General features: G+C 44.0%; 1 protein-coding gene across 11 annotated transcripts in view; it reads left to right on the top strand.

Moving 5' to 3' along the window:
- The window catches only part of LOC140653512 (uncharacterized), a 215,730-nt gene that overhangs the window by 75,817 nt on the left and 119,769 nt on the right, over nt 1-20,144 (top strand). For 3 of the 11 annotated variants that reach the window (XR_012043140.1, XR_012043139.1, XM_072865662.1), the window contains exon 3: nt 14,362-14,460. The exons of 6 other annotated variants lie outside the window; for them this stretch is intronic. Coding sequence is in view for 3 of the 5 variants with exons in the window: in XM_072865662.1 (XP_072721763.1) it covers nt 14,362-14,460 (99 nt within the window). In the remaining 2 variants the exon portion in view is untranslated. Of the gene's footprint in view, nt 1-1,190; nt 1,638-14,361; nt 14,461-20,144 lie in introns of all 11 variants that reach the window. 2 more of the 11 variants (XM_072865661.1, XM_072865660.1) reach the window with 1 other exon arrangement.

Genomic DNA, 20,144 nt, shown 5'->3' with positions numbered 1-20,144 from the left:
CAACTAACTAATTATCTTTAAAAAGAGAATTGCTTTTGATGTCTGCACAGCCAGCTGTGACATCCATCTGCTTTTCTCCTTCACAGCATGTCCAACACTGCTGAAGGTATGGGTGAGAAATCCATGTGGTGATTTAAAATTCAGCATGTGCCTTGAAATGAGAACTCAGCCGGGCAACATCAGTGTGGTTGTAGAAGCGTTGTTTCTTTAGCCTCAATAATGGAAAGACAAAAACCTCAGTCCATGTGTTTCAGTAACCAATTGTTAGTTAACAACTACTCACAGTCTTATTTAATCCTCGAGTGCTAATAGAGGAAAGGCAACATGATTGTTTAAAAAATACAGTCTTGCATTAAAAATATTTTCTGAGGTTTATTAGTTAACAAACAAATGTATCTAATGGGTCATAAATAATATATCTGGGCAGACAACATCAAAAATAAAAGCGATGCATAGGCCAAATACCACCTCTGGTTATGTTGTGTAACCCAATGGAGAAGATAAGTGTAAATGAGAACAAGATGCATTCCTGTAATTGCAAATATATAGATTCATAGAAAGCTTTGACCACAAAAAAGTGACTGAAATTGTCAAACTCCTGACTCCGTGCCAGATATCTTGGGGCTGAATTTGACATCCACTGTGATGTGTTGGTTAGGGAGAGGACTCAAAGGAAGAAACATACCTCTGTCCTGAAAACCCCTGCCTTGAACTGGGCTGGCTGCCCAAAAGTGGTGTGCTGTATCACAGCATCTCTGTCTGTCCCACCACATTTGTCCTCCTGTGGTTTTTATTGATCCTTTGCCCTTTTTCTTCTTGCCCTCAACGCCTCGATCTTGAACCTACTGAGATGGTGGCGGTGTCGCCTTTGAAGTTGAAGCAAGTCCTCCTAGCTGTCGGTATTGGTATTTTGTGCACAAGGCACCCGTGGGTTTCGTGCCAGTCCTGAGCTGCCAGCGCTTCCTGTGCCTATTAGGACACTTGAAGTTTGGATCCTCAAAGCCACAACCTTTGCTCATTTGGTTCAGTACAATGGTAGGAAAAAATGTGTGGTGCTACTCCCTTGAAGGCTGATGCTGGCAATGAAAGGAAATTCCTGGATTTGAATGCTTGTCTGTTTACTTATTTATTTACTTTTGCATTCAACAGTGGGAAAATATTTTCATCTTCCTCCTTGTCTTGTCAAACAGCTTTATTCCTCACAGCGGGCACCAGAGCGCAAAACTGGACTGTGATAATTTCTCCTTGTCCTGGATCTCTCTTGGTCCTCAGTGAAATGCTACAAGGCTGGGAGAAGACCCACAAGGGATTTGTGAGGAAGAAACGACCACCCTCGTTCTCCAAGGCCACCACAACCAGCTCGTTCCTTGTGTCACCTCGGGATGTCGGCTCCCTGCACCACAAGGCTGGTCTACCGCACATCGTCGACAGAGCTGCCAGTGCTTGCCTTGCCTCTCTGAATGGAGAGGGCATGCCCTGCCACCCCGCCTGCTCGCCTTGCCTTCTGCTTTATCCTGTCTGTGAACTCCTGACCTTGATTGCTCCTGCTCCTCGCCCGTGCTCCCCTCCCTCTTCCACGCTCCAAGATGGTCTCGTGTTTCTTGGAATCCGGCAGCGTGAGGGCTTCTTGTTGATTGGTATAAACAATCTTAAAGGTCACATTTTTCCCCCCCTGCAGAGGGGGTTGGGGGGGCGTGTCTAAAATAAAAGGCTTCTCGCAAATTAACAACCACAAGGATGTAAACATGGAAGCCAAAGGGAGCTGTTCACCAGCAACGTGAGCCGTGCCAAAGAAGCCCCTCGGGGCTTTCTTAGGAAAGAAAATGTGGGCACAAGATGCGGCATACTCTTGCAGCTGGCTGGGAGGGAGAGGTCAGGGTGCCAGGGGACAGTGGCAATCACGCCCTGTGTGAATGGTGACATCGGATTTGAGCAGCTGTATTTGTGCCAGGGCTGGCGCTGGTCATCCCGCTAAGCTGGGGGGGAATGTAGAAGTCCTGGTGGCTTTGAGCTGCGGGGGCAGGAAGCCTGGAGCTGTGGGACAGTGATTCACTCGGCTAGGCACTGGGTGCCATCCAGTTCCTAACGCCGGTCGACTGCCTTTGTGGACTTCAGTGGGAATTGGGTCGGAGCCCTGTCTGGGGAAAGGCTTGTGGAAAACAAGCAGAAAGCAAATGTAGGTGCTCAGTTGCCCGCTCAGAGCTCATGTCTGCTTTTTGGCTGAATCACAGCCAGGTCTCTACTCCAGAGGTTTACTTGCTTGGTTACACGAGTTAAGTATGGCAGGGAGTCGCAGCCTCAACCAGCTTGGTTGTGCCAGGAAAACCCTTTGTAGGTGCAGCCTACGCTGGGATGAGAATCCTTTAACTGGTTTAGTTTATCTAATCCAGGGAGACAGTTTACGTGCAAAAGGGCAAGACCTCTTCTTATCTTCATAAATTGTCTAGTGTCTGAAAGACTTTGTAGGTTTAATTCTTCCTAGCCTGGTCCAGCTTGAGGGTTGTTAGCACCACTCTGCACTGTGCTACCTGTGAATTGTTCTCCTCTGGTGCATTGCAGGAGAACAGGAGCAATTTGGGATGTGGCATGGTAGCCGTTGCTTCCTTGCCAAGGCTTCAGAAGTGAGCAAGCTGAAGAGCTACGTTTTGGAACTGGCCCATGTCTTCAGCAAACCTAGCAAAACTTCATATCCCAGCAAACTTCTCTGAATTATAAGTTTACGTAAGTTCAAGGGAAGAATTTCATCGAAGAGAAATCTGTAGAGATTTCTAAGTGTGTAGCGATTGCATTCTTCTCAACAAGTTGCTGAGCAAAAACTGTTGGAAGCGAGGAAGACACTGGAGGAAAGTATCAAATATGTCTGCTGAACTTTATTCCGCCTTGGCTTTCTATTGTGGTCACTGCTAGAGACAAGATACCAAGTTAGATTAACTTTCAGTCTGGCTTATTAAGACCACTCTTTATTTTCTACATCTGCCTTAGCTTTCTGTGGCCTGATCCCCTCTCTGAAGGAGATAACCAGGCACAACTTCTTGCAGTGTGTATTAGCGGGTATGTTCATAACCCTGCTGCTTTGGCTGGTGGATGTAGGCAAACCAGGACAGATGTAATTCCAGCATCCAAGAGCTGAGAAAGTATTTTGCATGTTTTTCTAGCCAATTTCCTAAGGAAGTAAGCTTTATGTGAATGTATTCTGTGTATGAACTTGTGCTCCTGCTTGTCCCTCCATCTCCTTCCTCAGGACTCTTTAGCTGGTTTCAACCTAATTTGGAAAGGGGGTAGAGATCTCAAGGATAATCCAGTTTCTACAAATATAATGAAATTTAGAGCTGGTAAGAGACATGTCCCACTAATGAGCATGAGTCTCAGCACTTACTCAGACACAAAAAATCACACAGGGAGAAGATCTTAGGAAGAACCTCAGCCATGGGAAAAGCTTCCTGGGCCCAGCAAGTATGTCGGATACCAAGTCTCACTAGTTCTACTGCTTTTTTTCTTATTTGTGTTATTTCCCTGGACCCCTACTTATCAAGGTTCAAGCCCCAAATGGAAGCAGAGTCTCAAAATGAGCAGGAAAACATTTATATTTATTATTTTTACTTGTATTACAATAGATCTTAGATGCCCAAACAGATCAGGATCCCATTGTCTTGGGTGCTTTCCATCCCATACACAATAATAGAGTATCCCTGGTCTGAAGTGCTTAAAACTTCCAATGCAGGCTGAGGAGCGAAACTGGGTCACCAGCTCACACACCAGGTTTGCATCCAGGCTTGAGGGCTTTGAACTTGCTTTCTCCTGAGCAACAGCCCTTGGGGCCATGCAGTTCCAGCTGCCCTTGTAAGAACTCCCCAAAGGCTTGCCCAGATTGTAACTGAGCTTATTGTGATGCTGGTGATACTGTCCTGCAGCTAATGCCTGAAAAATTAGGTGCTGAGTATTTGACTCCATGTCTAAACCAAAACTGATTGCCTATGTCCCTCCTCTTGCTTCACAAAACTTTTATTAGATGCCAAATAGTCCATTTCTATCTTCTGTGGGGTGGGAAAGGAAGGGAGGAGGCAGATTTGAGAAGTTATGTTTGTGTTTCAAATGGTATGGGTATTTTAACTAGTCTGCTTTGTTGATCTGTTGCTAAAGGGCAAGAAACTTCATTCCTGTTCCCAAATGTTGAGTGGCTGGGAGATGAGATCACACTGTCTAAGGGTCATTTGCTGATACATCACCTTTGTTTAAATTCCTAGAATATTATGTTTTCTAACAAAAAAAGTGCCTGAAAGAACTACTGGTGGCCCAGAGTGACTGTAAATGTTGACTCTGTCTCAACACAAATTTGAAAACTGGGCAAAAATTCCTCAAATTTAAAGTTTTGTTATAATTTCAGGCCTGATAAGGACTTCAGGGAGATTCATTGAATACTTAGTGAATGGTTAGAGAGGGTGGGCTCCAAAACAACTAAGAAATAAATGACTTATTTAACAGTCTGGCCTTCAGTGCTACAATGGACAATTCCAAACTATTCTTGCTGAAAACAGAAGTTTTAGTTAAATAGAACACTTCAAGGAGAATTATATTTTTCTATAAACTATTGTAGGAGCTGAAATACTAACCCAAGTCACATAAGCACTTCTCAAAATTTGATTTAGTTTTAGCCAAGACTTCTGAAAGGCTTTTAATGCTTTCTGAGTCAAGCTCTTGTAAGATGCTCCAAAATGAGATCCATAAAACTACAATTTTCCATGAAAAAAAAGAGAGGAAAAAGAACAAAGACTGCTTTTGTGAAGCACCAGTATCTTTTAAGAGATACACAATGAGGAGGACTGGTTTGGGATCTTTCTCCTAAAGAAAATGTTGACTCAGTAGAAGAAAGAAGGAAAAACTTCATGCCCAGATGATATGAACCATTGTGGGACTTTTGCCATTACTTGAATCTTTGGTTTCAAGAAATCGAGAGAGCTGATACTTTCTGTGACACATCTCAACTCATCAAACGCTTTATTTTCTTCCTGTTGAAGATTTCCGCAGGAAATCTCCAGCCAAACCATAATATTAAGCTCAATTCTTCCTGTGTTTCCACTGCACTAACATGGTCTGAGTGGCAGGGGTAGACCTATTTTTGCTCAAAACTCAGGCTGTCAAGAACTGGCCCTTCTGCTGGAGTGGAGTGGGAAGCAGTTTGGAGAAGTCTGCATGTATATTTTTATAAGAGATGTCACGTTCAGGGGGAAGTTTGGATCCACAGGATATGGAAGTAAGGCAGCCCACTTCCCCCATGGCAAAGCTTCTCTTTTTTCAGAAAGCGTCCCTCCCCTGTGTACTGGCAGGACTTGGGTCACGCTCCAAATTCCATCCTGTCCCTCTGCTTCCTGCCCTTTCACCCACCACCAGAGTGATAAAACACCCATCCAAAGGCGTTGTGGAAGTGATTGCACTGCTATACTTTCAGAAATTAAAAGTAATGTTGCAAAAGCTGTTTTTGTGGGAATTTCAAAGGGACCATATTGATGTGAGCTGCCCAGCATCTCAAGAGTTTCAGTGTCTGAAATCTTTTATGCTCCGATGAAAATACCAGCCTCAATGCTTAGATTTTGTTTTTGCATAGACTGCTGTTTAGCAACATGAGAAATGGTCTGGGACTGTCATGTTTGCACTGACAAAAATGTCCCTCAAGGAATGGATCCTTCAGATTTGGGGTTTTGGATTGATAGGCTCAAGCTGAGAAGTTGGACTGCTGTCTTCACAGGAGCAGAGGGAACTGCCCCTAGGAACAGATTACCACCCAGATACAAAAGAAAATCCACCCAGATGTGGATTTTCTGGCATTTTTGAAGCATCTGATCTTGGTCACTGTTGGAGGTAGGATATTGGATTAGAGAGAGAGTGGTTTTCTCCAGTTTGGTTGTTTTTCTGTTTCCCTAAATCCAGGGCTCTGTAGGTAGAGCTCTTTTGTGGGTCCAGTAGGAAAAGTTGGTTTGTGTGATATTTCTGTTCACAGCAAACTGTGAGACTGCTTTGATAAGCCAAGTTGTCCTAGAAGTGTCGCTGTAGCTGTGATTGTCTATGATCATAAGCAAGGAGAGGTTTGCACAAGGTCAGCAGTATCAGTTAGTCCAATAAAAGATACTACCTTTGCCTTCAAACCTTGCCTCACTTAATAAACTAAGGTACTCCTAGGGCAAGTTAAATAACAAATAATGCTGAGCCTGGAAAAAATAGCTTGGTGTACATGTTTCAGCTCACATAAGGAGAAGTCTACCCTTCGAGCTGCTGAATGCTGGGGAGAGAAGGAAGCTGTCTATCCTGATGGCAAGGTCTGGTAATCTTGAGAGTAAGAATGCTGATTTGAGGGGGGAGTTTGAATCAGCAAGGTATGGAGAGAGTAATGTGCAAAGGCACATTTGCTGGTTGCTTTCCCCACGTTGCCACCCTTTCCAGCCTAGCCCATATTCTTCTCCTGGTGTGTTCTTAAGATTGTGCTTTGGAGGTTGGAGAGCTAAAGATTTAGAGAAGTAACAAATGGGGGATCTCAAGAGATGATAAAGGTGGTTGAAATATCAAGCTGTGGTATAGAAAAGTGCTCATGTTCTATTTCTGGCACCCTTGAGAGGAGGTTATGGAGAGCTTTCTTTCATTTTAACTTCTTCCATGCTCTCCAACCATGTGGCAGTGTCCCCGTTTCCCTGAGGTGACTGCTAGATACTGCAGAAGTGTCTTGTGGCCGTTGAAAGTCTCCTGGATTTTTTTTGAGACAGTTGGGCACATTGAACAGCTTTCTTTTGAAGTTCATTATATTGTCCTGGGCAACCTGCTCTAGCTGAGTCTGCTTGACCAGGGTGGATTGGACAAGATGACCTCAAGAGGCCCCTTTCCACCTCAACCATGGTGTGCTTCAATCTCTTAACTTGGAGTGTATTTCTAGGTCTGCAATGGGTTAATCTGGATCCTGGAAGCAGCATATCTCCAACAGTATCCCAGAATTACCTTGTATTAATTTTTTAATATTCTACCTAGCTCATTTGTACATAATTTCCATGTTCTTTCATACTATGCTTCAGTCTAGACCAACCCGTAGGTAGCTAAGCAGGGCTGGGAGGTGATGCCCTGCAAACACATCTGGCAGCCACCCCTTCCAGGTCATCTCTTTAGAGCAGATCCTGCCTATTTCTCAGTGCCTCCCAGCCCCTTGCCATCCTGTCTGTGGCCCTGGCCGGGCTCAGCATGCCAAAGGAGACAAAGCCTCCTCCCGCATAGCTTGGGCATAGCTCAGCCACATTCTTCAATGACTGTTTTTCCCCAGTGACCTTACTCTACAGCTCTGGTGGTCAGTTGACTATTATGCTGCGAGCTTGCCCACATTCCTCCACCCACTCAGGCAAGCACTGCCCGCTGAGAAGGGGCGGTGAGGCAGGGAGGAATCCAACCATCTGGGGACTTATTCAAGGGAAACAGAAATTCCAGGCCTTTGGGACTGTTTTGCCCATCACTTCTCCAGCAATGGGGAGGTTGGAGCAGCTGCACAAAGAGGGTCTGACTGCTGCAGTTGCCACACACCCTACAGTGACAGGCATTCCCATGGCAAGCTAGCAGGCTCCCCTTGTTGCCACACTACTTGGCCCTTTCCTCACATTGAGAGGAAACCCCAAGGAAAACAGCCTGGAGAAACCTTCTCAGAGCGGTTGCCACTTGTCATGTTTGTGGGGGCCTTGCAATAACAGGTTTAGTTCCTCGGCTCCCCCCCTTTGAAGACTGTCATGGCTTCTAAGCTAAGGACCTTTAAAGACTGTAAATCATACAGCTTGTTGGTTTTGAGAGACTTTTAATTTTGACCACTTAATGTGCAACTTCTAAAATAACAGTTTTATTTTTTTATATGTGTGTCAGAGAGAGAGAGAGAGGCTAGATGTGAGCTAGATAGGGAGTTGCAATGCAGATGATTTTTCAGCTCTGGAGCCAACTCAGCCAGATTATAGAGGAGAAAGGTTTGTACAGTAAGAGGAGAAGGTTAGAATCCTGCTATTTTATTATTACCATGGTTAGATTAGAAATGTTAAGGATTTGTGAAGAAATGACTAAGTCAGGAAAATTTATGATTCTCATAGCTCACTCAGCCACTCTGCACATCCTGTATATTTTCTGACATATTTCCAACAGCATAAATATTAATAGAGTAATACTGACATTTAGGGCCTGATCCAAGTCTCATTAAATTCAGTGGAAACACTCCCATTGTCTTCAGTGGAAGATGGATCGTGGTCTTGAAAAGGAACAAAGGAGGAGAAAATACCAAGTGGGGCTTCGTGGGGCTAAATAATGTTGTTATCAAATCAGAACTCCTCCGCTTTCTGACTCTGAGCATTTCGCTCTGTGACCTTTAACGTTAAATTATTGCCAAAACAGGAAGAAGAAATTAAGGCTTGATAAAGGTTGAGATGGTCACATAATTTACCAGCCTCACTGATGGAATGTGACAATTTCTTCAATGGGAATGAGTTGGGCGTGAATTGTTCATCAGTTGTTTTGATTTATTCAACCTTTAAGCCCCATAGTTTGCAGTGGCAGGGATTACTAGAAACTCCGCAAAAGAAATTCTGTCTCCCACTTAGTTTATAACCTCTGCAGGCGCATGAAGAGTTACAGAGAGAGGATTAGCTATTGTAAAATGGCTCCGTTTACTTCATTGAAGAGGTAGCCCAGAATCGGCTCTGTGGATACCATGTGAGGATCTATTGCAAAAGCTTTTTTGGCATTGAAATCTCTCTCTCCTTTTCTAGATCAAAATCTTTTCCCCAAACCTTTCTGCACAGCAATTAGTTACAGCTGTGTTTTGCAAAGCCACCTAGGGAATTTGGATGTCCAGTTCCCATAAAGTTTAATGTGAATGAGGTTTCCAAGCAGTTGAAAGCTCAGCTGAGTTAGGGCTGGAACCTCCTGGTTTTGATACAGTTCTGTATGTGGAACCCCTGCATCTCTGGATGGCAAAAAAAGAGAAATTTGAGTTTTCGTTATCACCTTGCAGAGCACAGGCCTCCATGAAACAGCTAAATTAGAGCTTGCAGCACCTGCAGAAGTCATGCTTTATGTCAAAAGAAGCAAAATGAATTTTTCCACTGTTCTCCATAATTGTTAGGACCAGATTTCCAAGAGTGTCCCTCTTTGCACTCAAATATAGGCCAGGTTTTCAAAGGGTCCTTTTATGAAACCACAAACGCCACATCTCAGTGCACTGAGTTCTCCTGAGGAGAAGGATGGAGTGACCACAGAAGAGGCTGTACTCAGAAGTACCTGGCAAGTTGCAGGCCAGAACAAGCTGTGGGGTACGTTTCCCTGGAGAGGTTATCAGTGAACATGTGAACTTTCCCAACCACAGCCACCCACAGAACTTCCAGTTCCTCCTATTGTCTCATTAGGAGGTTCATGTCTGATCTGTGAAGTACAAGTACATGCAGGCAGCCTGTCATCTCTACTGTTTGAGGAAAAATATACGGGGAGTAACAACTGGAAGAGCCAAGTGAAACAGCTCAAGAATTGCAAGAGCGAAAGTTGGACTTATACTTTGGCTCTGCCACACAACGGGTGGAGACAGCTCCAAGCTACCAACATCTACAGAGGTGATACCTTCGCTATCTCCAAAATATATCTTGGGAGACAGAGAGGTGGAGAGGAGGGAAAGGAGAGAGAAAGCCCTTCTAGTGCAACTAGCTGATGCAGAAGCCTCATGGAAAGAGATGATTATTTAAGCTGCAGACTTCTCAGAAAAGGAACACTTCAGAAATATTTCCTGTAGCTACACCAGGGGTCTACAAATCTTAGCCAACAATCTGGAGCCACACTAGTAAACAAACACGTACTAAAAAAAAAAAAAAAAAAAAGGACTTTGAGAAATAGGTCCAAGGCAACTTAGATGACTAGCTTTCCAGTGCTAGTACTCAGTAGCCACAAGAGCAATAAACCAAAAACATTTCCCCCTTAGTAGAAACCAGAAGCAGCTGTTTATGATCAGTCCTGTTTGGAGCCTCCAACATTGTAAAAATAAACCTGCAGTGACCTGAGTGAACGTAAAGATTTTACAGGGCCACAAGGTATATGCATGTTTGCAATGCTGTAATAGAGAGGAGAAGCCAACTGGAGAACTTGAACCAGTCTTCCCACATCTTCCATTTAAAAGCTGTGCTGCACATTAGCCCTCAAAGGACAGGAATGCTATGCTGCATTTTTTTGAACTCTTGTCCTACCATTTGCAATATTTGTCTGCCAGGCTTTTTACTTTGCTGAATCTCTACCACCTTAGCCTGGGAGAGTTCATAAGGTTCCTCAGCTGTCATGAAATTAGCACGTACTGAAGTAAGTGGTGTTGGGTACTCTAGGATGGCTTTCTATCCAGGCATGACCTGAGTAAAGGGCTTTTATGCTGCTGGTTGGTCAGATGAAGTACACCAGAGAAAGCAGAAGTCCTGGTCTCCTGTTCAGATGGCCTTCAGATAAATAATGATGATGGTTGGATGTTGTAGGCCAAATCCTACTTGGGTCACTCGTTATCAAATATTTTCTTACCCTTTAGCTCCAAAAGAATGTCTTTTTTGTCCCCTGCAATTTATTTTTTTTTCAAAATTCAATCTTTTTTTCAAAATTCAAAATGTTTTTTCAAAACTTTTTCAGAAAGTTTTTTTAAAGTGCTGCTTGATGTGATCTGGACATTGTCAGATGGGTGCAAGTGCTTGTAAGCCTTAACCTACTCCAGGAAAAAAGATCAGTGTGGCTTAGGTAAACTCATGTGCCTCGTCTAGGGGACTTGGTGCTCGGTGGCTCTTTGTTCAGCTTTACTCAACTAGGAAAACTCCTTTAGTCCTTAGAAAGTTAGGATGGAAAAAACAAGTGGACTGGTCTGACCGAAAGGAGCTCACTCCGTGAAGGCAAAGCACAACACTGCCTGGTGCAGAGGTGAGCCGCAGCTTCTTTTGCTGTGCAGCCCTTTTCCTCCACATGAAACAAAAGTTCCCTCTCCCCACCCCCCTTTGCATTGTTTTCTCTCCTCTCTTTTTTTCTCTTCCCGTCAAATATTTAAGCAGAGATTTCCTTTCTGGTGGTATGCCAAGCAGCATTCCAGCTCCTTTACTCTGCCCCCTTTGAAAATAAAAAGCCTGACCCCCATTTCCATAACCAAGGAAGGGACAGGTAGCCTTTGTTTGTGTTCCAGAGCATGACTGTTTTTCTTAGATTTGCACCAAAAGAAGAGAAACGATGCTGTTATTCAGAGGAGGAATTAGCCAGTGACCCCAGCAAATGCAGTAGCAACGGCAGTGAAATGGGTGGTATGAGCTGAACACTTTTTGGTGATGAACCTTTGGCTTCAGCCAATTCCTTCTCTCACCCTCTTCTTCTCTCCTCTCTCCCCACAAGATTTCCCTTTTTTCTTGTGTTTGAGGCACGTCAAACCCTGGAATAGCCCTCACAGGCATTAGTCACCAGTGATTAAAATAGCCACTAAGCAAGCAAGAGCCTGCGATGATTTGTGCTAAATTGGGTGTATCTCTGTTTGTAGCAAGGGTTGCTAATTTGCAAACCTCCCTTGTTATTATCATTGTTTTTATTAATAGTGCCAAGGGGCTCCAGCTGATATTAAAGTTTCATTTCATCCGCTGCTGTACAAAAGCAGGGAAGAGAAGAGTTTGTCATCTAGATGGGCAATGTAAAAATCAGGAGAAATGAAGGACTATCTGGTCCATATGGCTGAAGCACAGAGGTCCCATCGGTGGCCACTCAGGAGAGGGAAACAGCAGACCTGAGAAATGGGCTCAGGTTCCCCTGGCTCTGAGCAGGTTCTCAGCTGGGTGACTGCTCAGCACCTCTCAGCTGGCAACGGGGGACTTGGTGGCCCGGCGCAGGCAGACCTGCTGCCAAGGTGGGTGCTGTGCTGGGGGTGAAGGTGATGCTTCTGGGAAGCAACAGAATGTGCAAAGACAGAAAGAAATCAGAAACAGAGAAGTATCCAAAACTGTAATTGCAGATGCATACCTATATTTCCTCACCTATAAAATGGAGACGGTAGTGTGACCTCACAGGGCCTGCATGTGGTTTAAGGGCCCAATTTTATACATATATATGTTCTTGGACCACTCCCAGTGACCTGAGTGAAAAGCCCATTTGTAATAAGGATGACTGATGTAATATAGTGACCAAATCTATTAGTTAAAAATGTCAGGTTCCCCTGTAGTCATTAGTATCTGTAGTGATTAAGGTTTTCATTTCTAGTACCTAGAGGAAGCTGTAAGGATTTATCCCATTTTTCAGTCCTTTAACTCCAATAGCAAAAAAAACCCTGTGGTTTTTATTGCTCGAAGTCCTGGGTTCTGTCCCTGCTGATGGCTCATGGATAATACATGTCTTTGATGCAGAACAGAAATTGGAAATCTTGTAAGAACAACTTAGGCTGAACCCTATCAGAAGGGTTTTTCCCTCTGTGTATCTGCTTCCAGCTGAGAGGAAGTAACAAAGAATGTGTTTAAAATCAATGGAATTAGTCAAACTTCTTTGACTCATAATAAAGATTTGATTTTTGGACATTTTAAGTTAAGTTTTGGCTCTGATTTTGTTTTGTCTGTGGTAGTCTCATATCTCTAATTGCATAATAAACTACAAGATCTAAGCAGGGTTGCTAGAGGTCTGTGTTGCTCTGCAGTGAGCATCACTCCTGCTGCCCACACTGACAGTAATAGTGGTGGCTCTATGGAGAGGGCATGTTTTAAGTATCGGTTGTTAATTTGTGTGTTAATGTCTGGTGAATTGAGCTAAGCAGAGAAATCAACCTGCAGTGGTTGAAATACAGCAGTACATAATTTGAGGCAGCTGCCACCAGATTAAAACTGTGAGCACTTTGCTCACAGTGAAGGGGATCCCTGATTTGGGAAAGCCACTAATAAAGCACTGAATGCTGAGACGCAGTTAGTCTCCTTGCCATAGACAAGGCTTGAGCGTGGACTTCAAGTGAAGTGTGTTTTCAGAGTGCAGGGGAGAGTGTGTGGGAAATGTACCAAGTCGTGAGTGTGAAGAGCCGAGAAAGTTGAGTGATGAGGCTTGGGAAGGCTTTGGAGTGGCTGTGAATGGATGTGCAGGGGAAGGACAAAGTGAGGGTGAGCTGTGAAAATTAGTCAAAACATCTCTCGTCTTCAGCCAATTTATTTTGATTTTCCTGTGAAAATGTCATGGGAATAGGGAATGGACATTTGGCTGCTGGCTCCTCCAGCAAGCAGCGTGGAGGTTTGGGTTTGGTAACACTGTGGAGCTGGAGGTGAAAGTGGAGGTGGTGGGGCTCGCTCCTCCCAGTTGCAGGACTCAGGGGGCTGTGCCTGCTGCGGTGCTACCCTGACGTGCTGACACTGAGCATCTCGCTGGTTTGTGCTATTGTAACTTGGACTGTCCCTGTGGGTTTTATCCTGCCCGGTGATTTTAGCTCTCACTTGATTACTGAGAGGCAAGGATGTGAAGAATCTGTGAAGCAGCAAAACTACCTTTTCATTATATATTTCCAAAAAGAGAACCTCAAAATATTTTGAGAATCTACCCCAGGGGAAGGAAATCTCCAAACCTCCAATTAAGATACTGCCACAGCACCTCATTTTAGAGAGCTAAGAGCTCTCATTAGATCCTTCCCAAGCCACATCCCAGCTACAGACTTTCTTCCTCGAATACCCTAGATGGAGGGGAGAAGGGAAAAAAAAAAAAAAAGAAAACCAAAAAGAAAGAAAAAACCCAACCCAGCCCACTTTCCAAATGCTGTTCAGTCTGCACTGATTATATAACGTGATTGATAAAGTCGAGGAGTGAGTTGAGGCCAGAGCCTCAGGATACCGGCTCCCTGTGCAATGAAGGAGCTTTTTGTGTGTACATGTATGTGCATGGGGGACGAGGGTTGTGTTTGTTTCTTGAAAAACCCTCAGACACTCTCCAAAGAATTCCAAATTTAAAGCGGTGTAAAATGCTCCATCAAACATGTTTTACAGTCCCTGCGTCACTGCCTGTTAAATCTACCCCAGTGGCTGTTCCTGAGAGCTTTTGAATAATCTCTTGATAGCGCTTTTCTTGCTGCTGGGCAGAGTCTTCATGGAAAACAGGGACAGTTGTTTTATAGTCCTGTCTGGATGGGGGAACCTTGGAGGAGGATGCTTCACCCAAGGTCATGCAAAACATGTAAAATATATTCTGCCTCCAAAAATAAACAAGATATATAAATATGGCTGGGCCAGGGCGTGAAGCAGGAGTCGTTGAGGCATCTGGGGCTGAGGAGTTGCTTTCAAATTGACCAGAGACTACAGTGTAGCTGTCACATAGAGGTGTTTTCCTGAAGCTTTTCTTGTTTCTCCATAGTGCCCAGGAGCAGGACTAGGCACAGTGGAAGCCAGAAGAGAGATTTCTGTAGGAGATCAGACGGGAAATCACTCTCCTGGCTGGATTTCCTCATAATTGGTGAGTTCCTAGAAGTAGTGACCATGCCATTAGCTTACATGGAGGTAATGCGTCACAGTCCCTTGCTAATGGTCTGCTCATTCACATAGTTAAGGGACTTTCTGCTGGTCTATTTAGGACAGCTCCATTGTATTTCAACCATTTATTCACTGCACCTACATCGCATCTTGTGTGAAGTACCCAAGACTAGGACTTTCAGATCTGCCCAAAAGACTGAGGAACTGGACTTTCACTGGTTGCTTTGGTCTAGATGGTGGTACTGGTGCAGCAGAGTTAAAGTGCACTGCGATAAGACATGATCTCAGCACCACTGCACCCCTGCAGGAAAATAAACATCTCAGCTTTGTCTCACTATTTGTTTTCCACCAGTATCTTGACTCTGCCTTTGCCTTTACGTAGCAGCACGAAACCATTATCCTGTGGCATTTCTTCCTTTCTACAAATAAAAGGAATGGAGGGGAGAGGAAGTATCAACAAGTACTATAATGTTAGGAGTGATAGAACAAAATTAGACATGGCAAAATTGCAATTCAGTCCGAAGGAAGAAGAGTTATAATGTGTAACACTTCAGCCATGGCTAGGACTTGACTGTGGTGGGGCTGTGCTCATAGAGAGACAGTTCCTGCCTCACATCCATTTACAGTCCAGAGAGACAACAAGTGAGATAATGACAAGTATTGTAATCCTCTCTCTTCAGAGGGACAATTTGGATACAAAGTGTTAAATTTTTGCTTTTGTAAACCAGCAGGACCTTTGCTACAGCCACGAGTAGAGTTTCATTGTAAGCCATTTGGCCAAGGTGTGTGTGGCATGTCCCGTCTCAATCCCTTACCCATCCTTCTGCATGCAGTCTAGTTTTCACCTCTTAAATGTGAATGATCATTGTAAAGTAAATACTCATTTTAGAGGTAACCCAGGCTTGTGCGTGTGTGTTGTGCCTGATCTCGTGCATTTGTATGTTGTCCTTCATCCCTTCATGCGCTCAAGTGTGGTTATACGCGTGCCACTCTAGGCCAAAACACGTGGGTCATCTGTGCTGTAGCTGGCAGCACATTGTCCCTCCAGGGAGAAGGCACACCAAGCCACACTCAGCTCTGGTGAGCAGGATGTGGACTGGAAACGCCTGTGAAATGTGGGTGCAAACGTGTGCAGGATGGCTCTCACATGGGGGCCAATTCAACCCTTATGTGGTGTGAATGTGGTAAGGTCCTTGTGCCGGGTAGCAAGCTCTGAGCAGTGCAGCCGTTATCCAGGTAGTTTGGGACATTTTTGTGGAGATGTGTCCGGTGGGGATATGAAAACTCAGATCCAGCCTTTCAGCACTAATATTCACTCCCGGGTTAGCTGGTTTGAGATTAGAGCCAGGCAGCAATCACCCAAGTTATTTCTGCAATGAGGAATATGTGCATAGTCAAGCAAAAAACATCTTGGAAGAAATGAATTACCAGCCAAATATAGATTATTTCATTTTGAGGGACATCATCCAATCTACTTAAGTTCGCAGTCATTCAGCAACTTTTAATGTGTATTAATCCCTATATTTATTATAATCATGCATACTAAAAGACCAGCCTGTATTACGTCTTTCTTGCTTGTTACTGGCATATAAGGTTAGACAGGGCAATGCCTTTTCTGTTTTCTGAGACACTGAGTGCACAAACTCCTCATGTGTAAGTATTCCCCCATGGATTTTAGCCCCTTTTTGTGTAGCAATAGGCAGGAGAGGGTAGAGACAGAACAGGATAATTTTCTCAGTGGGTTAGTTTCTTTTAAATGCATCTTCTGGCACTGATTCAGCAAAATGTATAGATATTTATTTGTGGTAGCTTTGATGTGATTTAAGCATGTGCTTAAACTTAAAGATAAGCTTTGTATTTTGCAGAGTAATTGTCCTAATGCTGTAGTCGAGGCTGCAATTGTGAAACTGCTCAATTGTGCAATCTGCTTGGGCCAAAGTAGTATGGCAGACAAAGACAGCTAAACCCAATTAGTTACAAGCCCCACATAAGTACAGCAAAACTCAGAGACTCACTAATAAGCATCTTAGAAACCCCATTGAAAATGGGTAGTCACCAAGTGATAAAATATGGAAACTTTTCCTTTGTAAAGCTAAAAAGTGGTGATCTTTCTTCTGAAATACTGTAGCAGAAGCACTAATGAGATAAATGTATTTATGCCATGAATGAAACGCCTGATGAAAACTAATCTGAGAGATGGAATAAGTGATTGAAGTGGGCCAGGATTGTCAGTACGCTCCATCTGCTTTGCATCATTGGGCCGGGCAAAACATCAGAGCATATTGGTGAATCTGGCAGACGTCATGTTATTTTTATGTCATCCTTATTCTTCCAGGGCCTGATCCAAGCCCCACTGAAGTCCATAGAAATGAGTGGACTTTCCTTTACATCAGCGAGCTTTGAATTGGTTCCTTCCTCACTCACTGGTAATGTCAGGAGTCCATGATGGGTCTTGGAGGCATTTTGACAGAGGAGTCAGGCACAACTGTGCTTTTGATTTTTAATACTGCATTTTGATGACCTTGTTATTGATGTATGGTGATGGCTGGAGTCCTGAGATAGGATGAAATGGGGAACATAACAAACTGGAAAATGCACACTGATTTAGAAGCTAATGAAACTGTTCCCAGAAGTGCTGAAATTCAATGGGATTTAGAATCCCAAGGACCCTGTTATTATGGAAAATGGACCATATGCTTTCAAGGCATTTGGGCAGCTCTGAAAACTTCATCCATCACTTCTATGAAGAGCAGCATAGACCTTATGTAATATCACAGCTGGAAGCCAGAACTGTTGAGATTAAAACCCGCAAAGTGGCCTGATCTTCTATTGTTTCCGAAGGTGCGAATTCCTCTTTTCCTGGTGTTAAGTAACTGTTGGGTGTTGTCCTCTTCTGTTAAGAGGACTCTGCTGTATGTTGCAAAAAGATGTTTATAAATTCCCTCATATGCCTGTCAATCCAGACATCCCTCCTTATTCCTGTTATGTTTATTTATATAGACACATATAAACCCAACAATCTTACACTTATTAATCAAGGTGATTCAGCCCATGCCTCCCACTGTCTTTCTTTGATTCCAATCTTATTCCAAAAAACAGCCCTAAATATCACTAGGGTTACTCATAAAACATGGTGCTGCTCTGCATGAGTAAGACTATTTGAATCCGTCCTGGAGTAAAGTTACTAATTCTCAGTGAGAAGCAGAGCTAGACAAAGATTGCAAAATATTGTCCATTAATCTGTTCTTGAATTTTTAAACATATTTTTTGGTCTCTGTTCACTCATGGATCTCTGAGCTAATGAACTCGTTGACAGGAATGTTCACCATAACAACCCATTTACAGCAAATATTGCAAGATCTTTGCACTCTTTCCTTCATTCAAAATAATACCAGTCTCCCTCCCCAAGAAATGACCTTCCTGTTTTAGAGTTTTGTCATTATATTGTGAATATTCACATTGGTAAGATGTTTTGTTTGTTTTTCTAAATCCTCCTCCAGCAAGAAAACAGAATTAAGCCACTTGAAGTAGAATTTAACAAAGAAAGACTTTGGAGGTCCAATGCCAAGAGAAAGGGTGGCCCAGAGGTTAGAAATGTGGAGGTCAGTCCTCTGTCCCACCAAAGGCTTTGCTGGGTAGGAAGTCAGCAGTGCTGCATCTCAATTCCCCACATAGGAGCACTCTACCTTGCAGGGCACTGAAAGGTTAGTAGCCTTCAGGACCTCAGATACACCAGGGTATGCATGAGGGATGCATAATACTGACAAATCATCCACTTGTGACCTAGCTATATAAAAAATGGTGTAGAAATTATTTAGTTACAAATTCTTTACCTAAAGATGTCCTCTCGTCTGCTGGTGGATATTTTCTTCGAGGAGATTATTCATGGAGCAAGGTTCTAAAATAAAAATTGAGGAGGATGGAGCAAAGCTGGGCTTTGGTGAATACATCCAAACCCTAGACACATTGCAAACAATCTGAGCCTGTTCCCAGGCAACTCCCAAGTAGAAAATAGGCACAAGTGTTCTGAACCATTTTCTCTATGATTTGTTTGCCTACCTGTTGGGTCTTCTTCAGAGCCAGGCAAAATCAAGGGAGGCACAGTTGTTGACCTCAGCTTCCTTTGGATCTGGCCTGTAATGAGAGCTATACCCACACCAAGCTTCAAATTTCAAGCAGTTTGATGTGGTCTTTTGCAGAGCAAAAAATTGTTAGAATTTTTATTACAATAAGAAAATGCAATTTTTCATTCTCTCCTCTTTTCAGAAGGTCTGAAGGGATTTTACTCAACTTCCTCTTCTACCTTCAGGCAGAGACCAAATCTGAGAAATTGCAGCCCAATTTTGGAAAGTTTTCAGGATGTGCAAATTAGGGGCTCATGATGGGAAGCTGCTGTTCAACACACTTTGTTGTCATGTGTGCTTCTGGGAATCTGCTGCAGACCAGGTGCCTCCTTCAGCCCCACTGTGTTCTGATTCATATCCTTTCATCAGAAAAAGTGTCTGATCAAAATCATGGGAGGTTTTGCCCTGTTGGGACCAAGCTAGCTAGAAGGTAGTCAAGATCTGGCCTTGCATAGGTGGGAATTATCTACCAACTTCTGGAGTGCAACATCCAGTAGAAAAACATAACTCTCTAAGTCCGTTGCCCGAAGCTTGGCAAGGTCAAATGTAGCCTTGCTGTTTACTGAGAGGGCTTTGCCGCTGAACCTGTCAGCCCCAGGTAGAACTGCACGGGTGACTCAGGGAGGAAGAGAGGAATGACAGCTGAATTCAGGGGTGCTCTCTTTAGGCAAAGTCCTGGAACTTAGGACAGACTATAGCCTGGACCTTTGATGATGCAAGACTTAATAGAGTTAGTATTGACCTGCTTTTACAATATTTAGTGTTCAGAAGAGTGTGGTGTGCCCTTACCAAGAGCAAATGTGAGCCCTATAATACCTGAATGCAGCTGGTATTATTTTCAAGCCCAATTTAGACGCCTGTGTTAGACATTTTGGCAATGGATGTCTGGCAATTTTGGCAATACCAGCAGTACGGAAAAGGGTCCATAGAACTGGAAAAAATTGCTGTAAATTCACTGTTGTTACGTCCACTGATTTGGAAAAAATCAGCATGAAGGCACAATCCCTAAAATAAATGAAAGAAAATGTCTCATAGCTGCCGGCAGGCACTGGAGCTCCCCAGCAGAGGCTGCCTGGGAGCAGCAGAAACAACCACGCGTGACTCCTCAGCCAGAGTAAATGGCAGCAAGGTGTTTGCCCATCTGGGGGAGAGATGTGCTCTTTGCCATTGGTGTAGGTTGCTGATGCTTCGATCTCTTCCTTGGCTATAGACACCTACCTCTAATTTGGGATCTTGCGCTGCTCCAGGCAGAGCTGGAGGAGACAGAAGGCGTGAATGGACAGCCAAGACCGAGCACAGCCAAGGGACTGGCTTGGCTCTGGAAGGCAAAACGCAAGCTGAGCCATTGGAGCCGGCTGTACACAGATGAGAAGGAAAATGCACAAAGTGATAAATAACTTTGCTCAGGCCGCCAGGAAGGGCTGCCAGAACATTCTCGCTTGGCTATGCTCTGACTTGGCTCGCCCGCCGCCACCGGCCCCCCTCCTGCACAGACGAAGCGCCGGGCCAGAGCCACGCATGCATCTCGGGGCTGGCTCACCCT

The sequence above is a fragment of the Ciconia boyciana genome, chromosome 6, assembly GCF_034638445.1.
Source record: "Ciconia boyciana chromosome 6, ASM3463844v1, whole genome shotgun sequence".
Classification (NCBI taxonomy): Eukaryota; Metazoa; Chordata; class Aves; order Ciconiiformes; family Ciconiidae; genus Ciconia; species Ciconia boyciana.
Note: the sequence above shows the minus strand (reverse complement) of the source record. Positions and strands in the feature narration are given on the sequence as shown.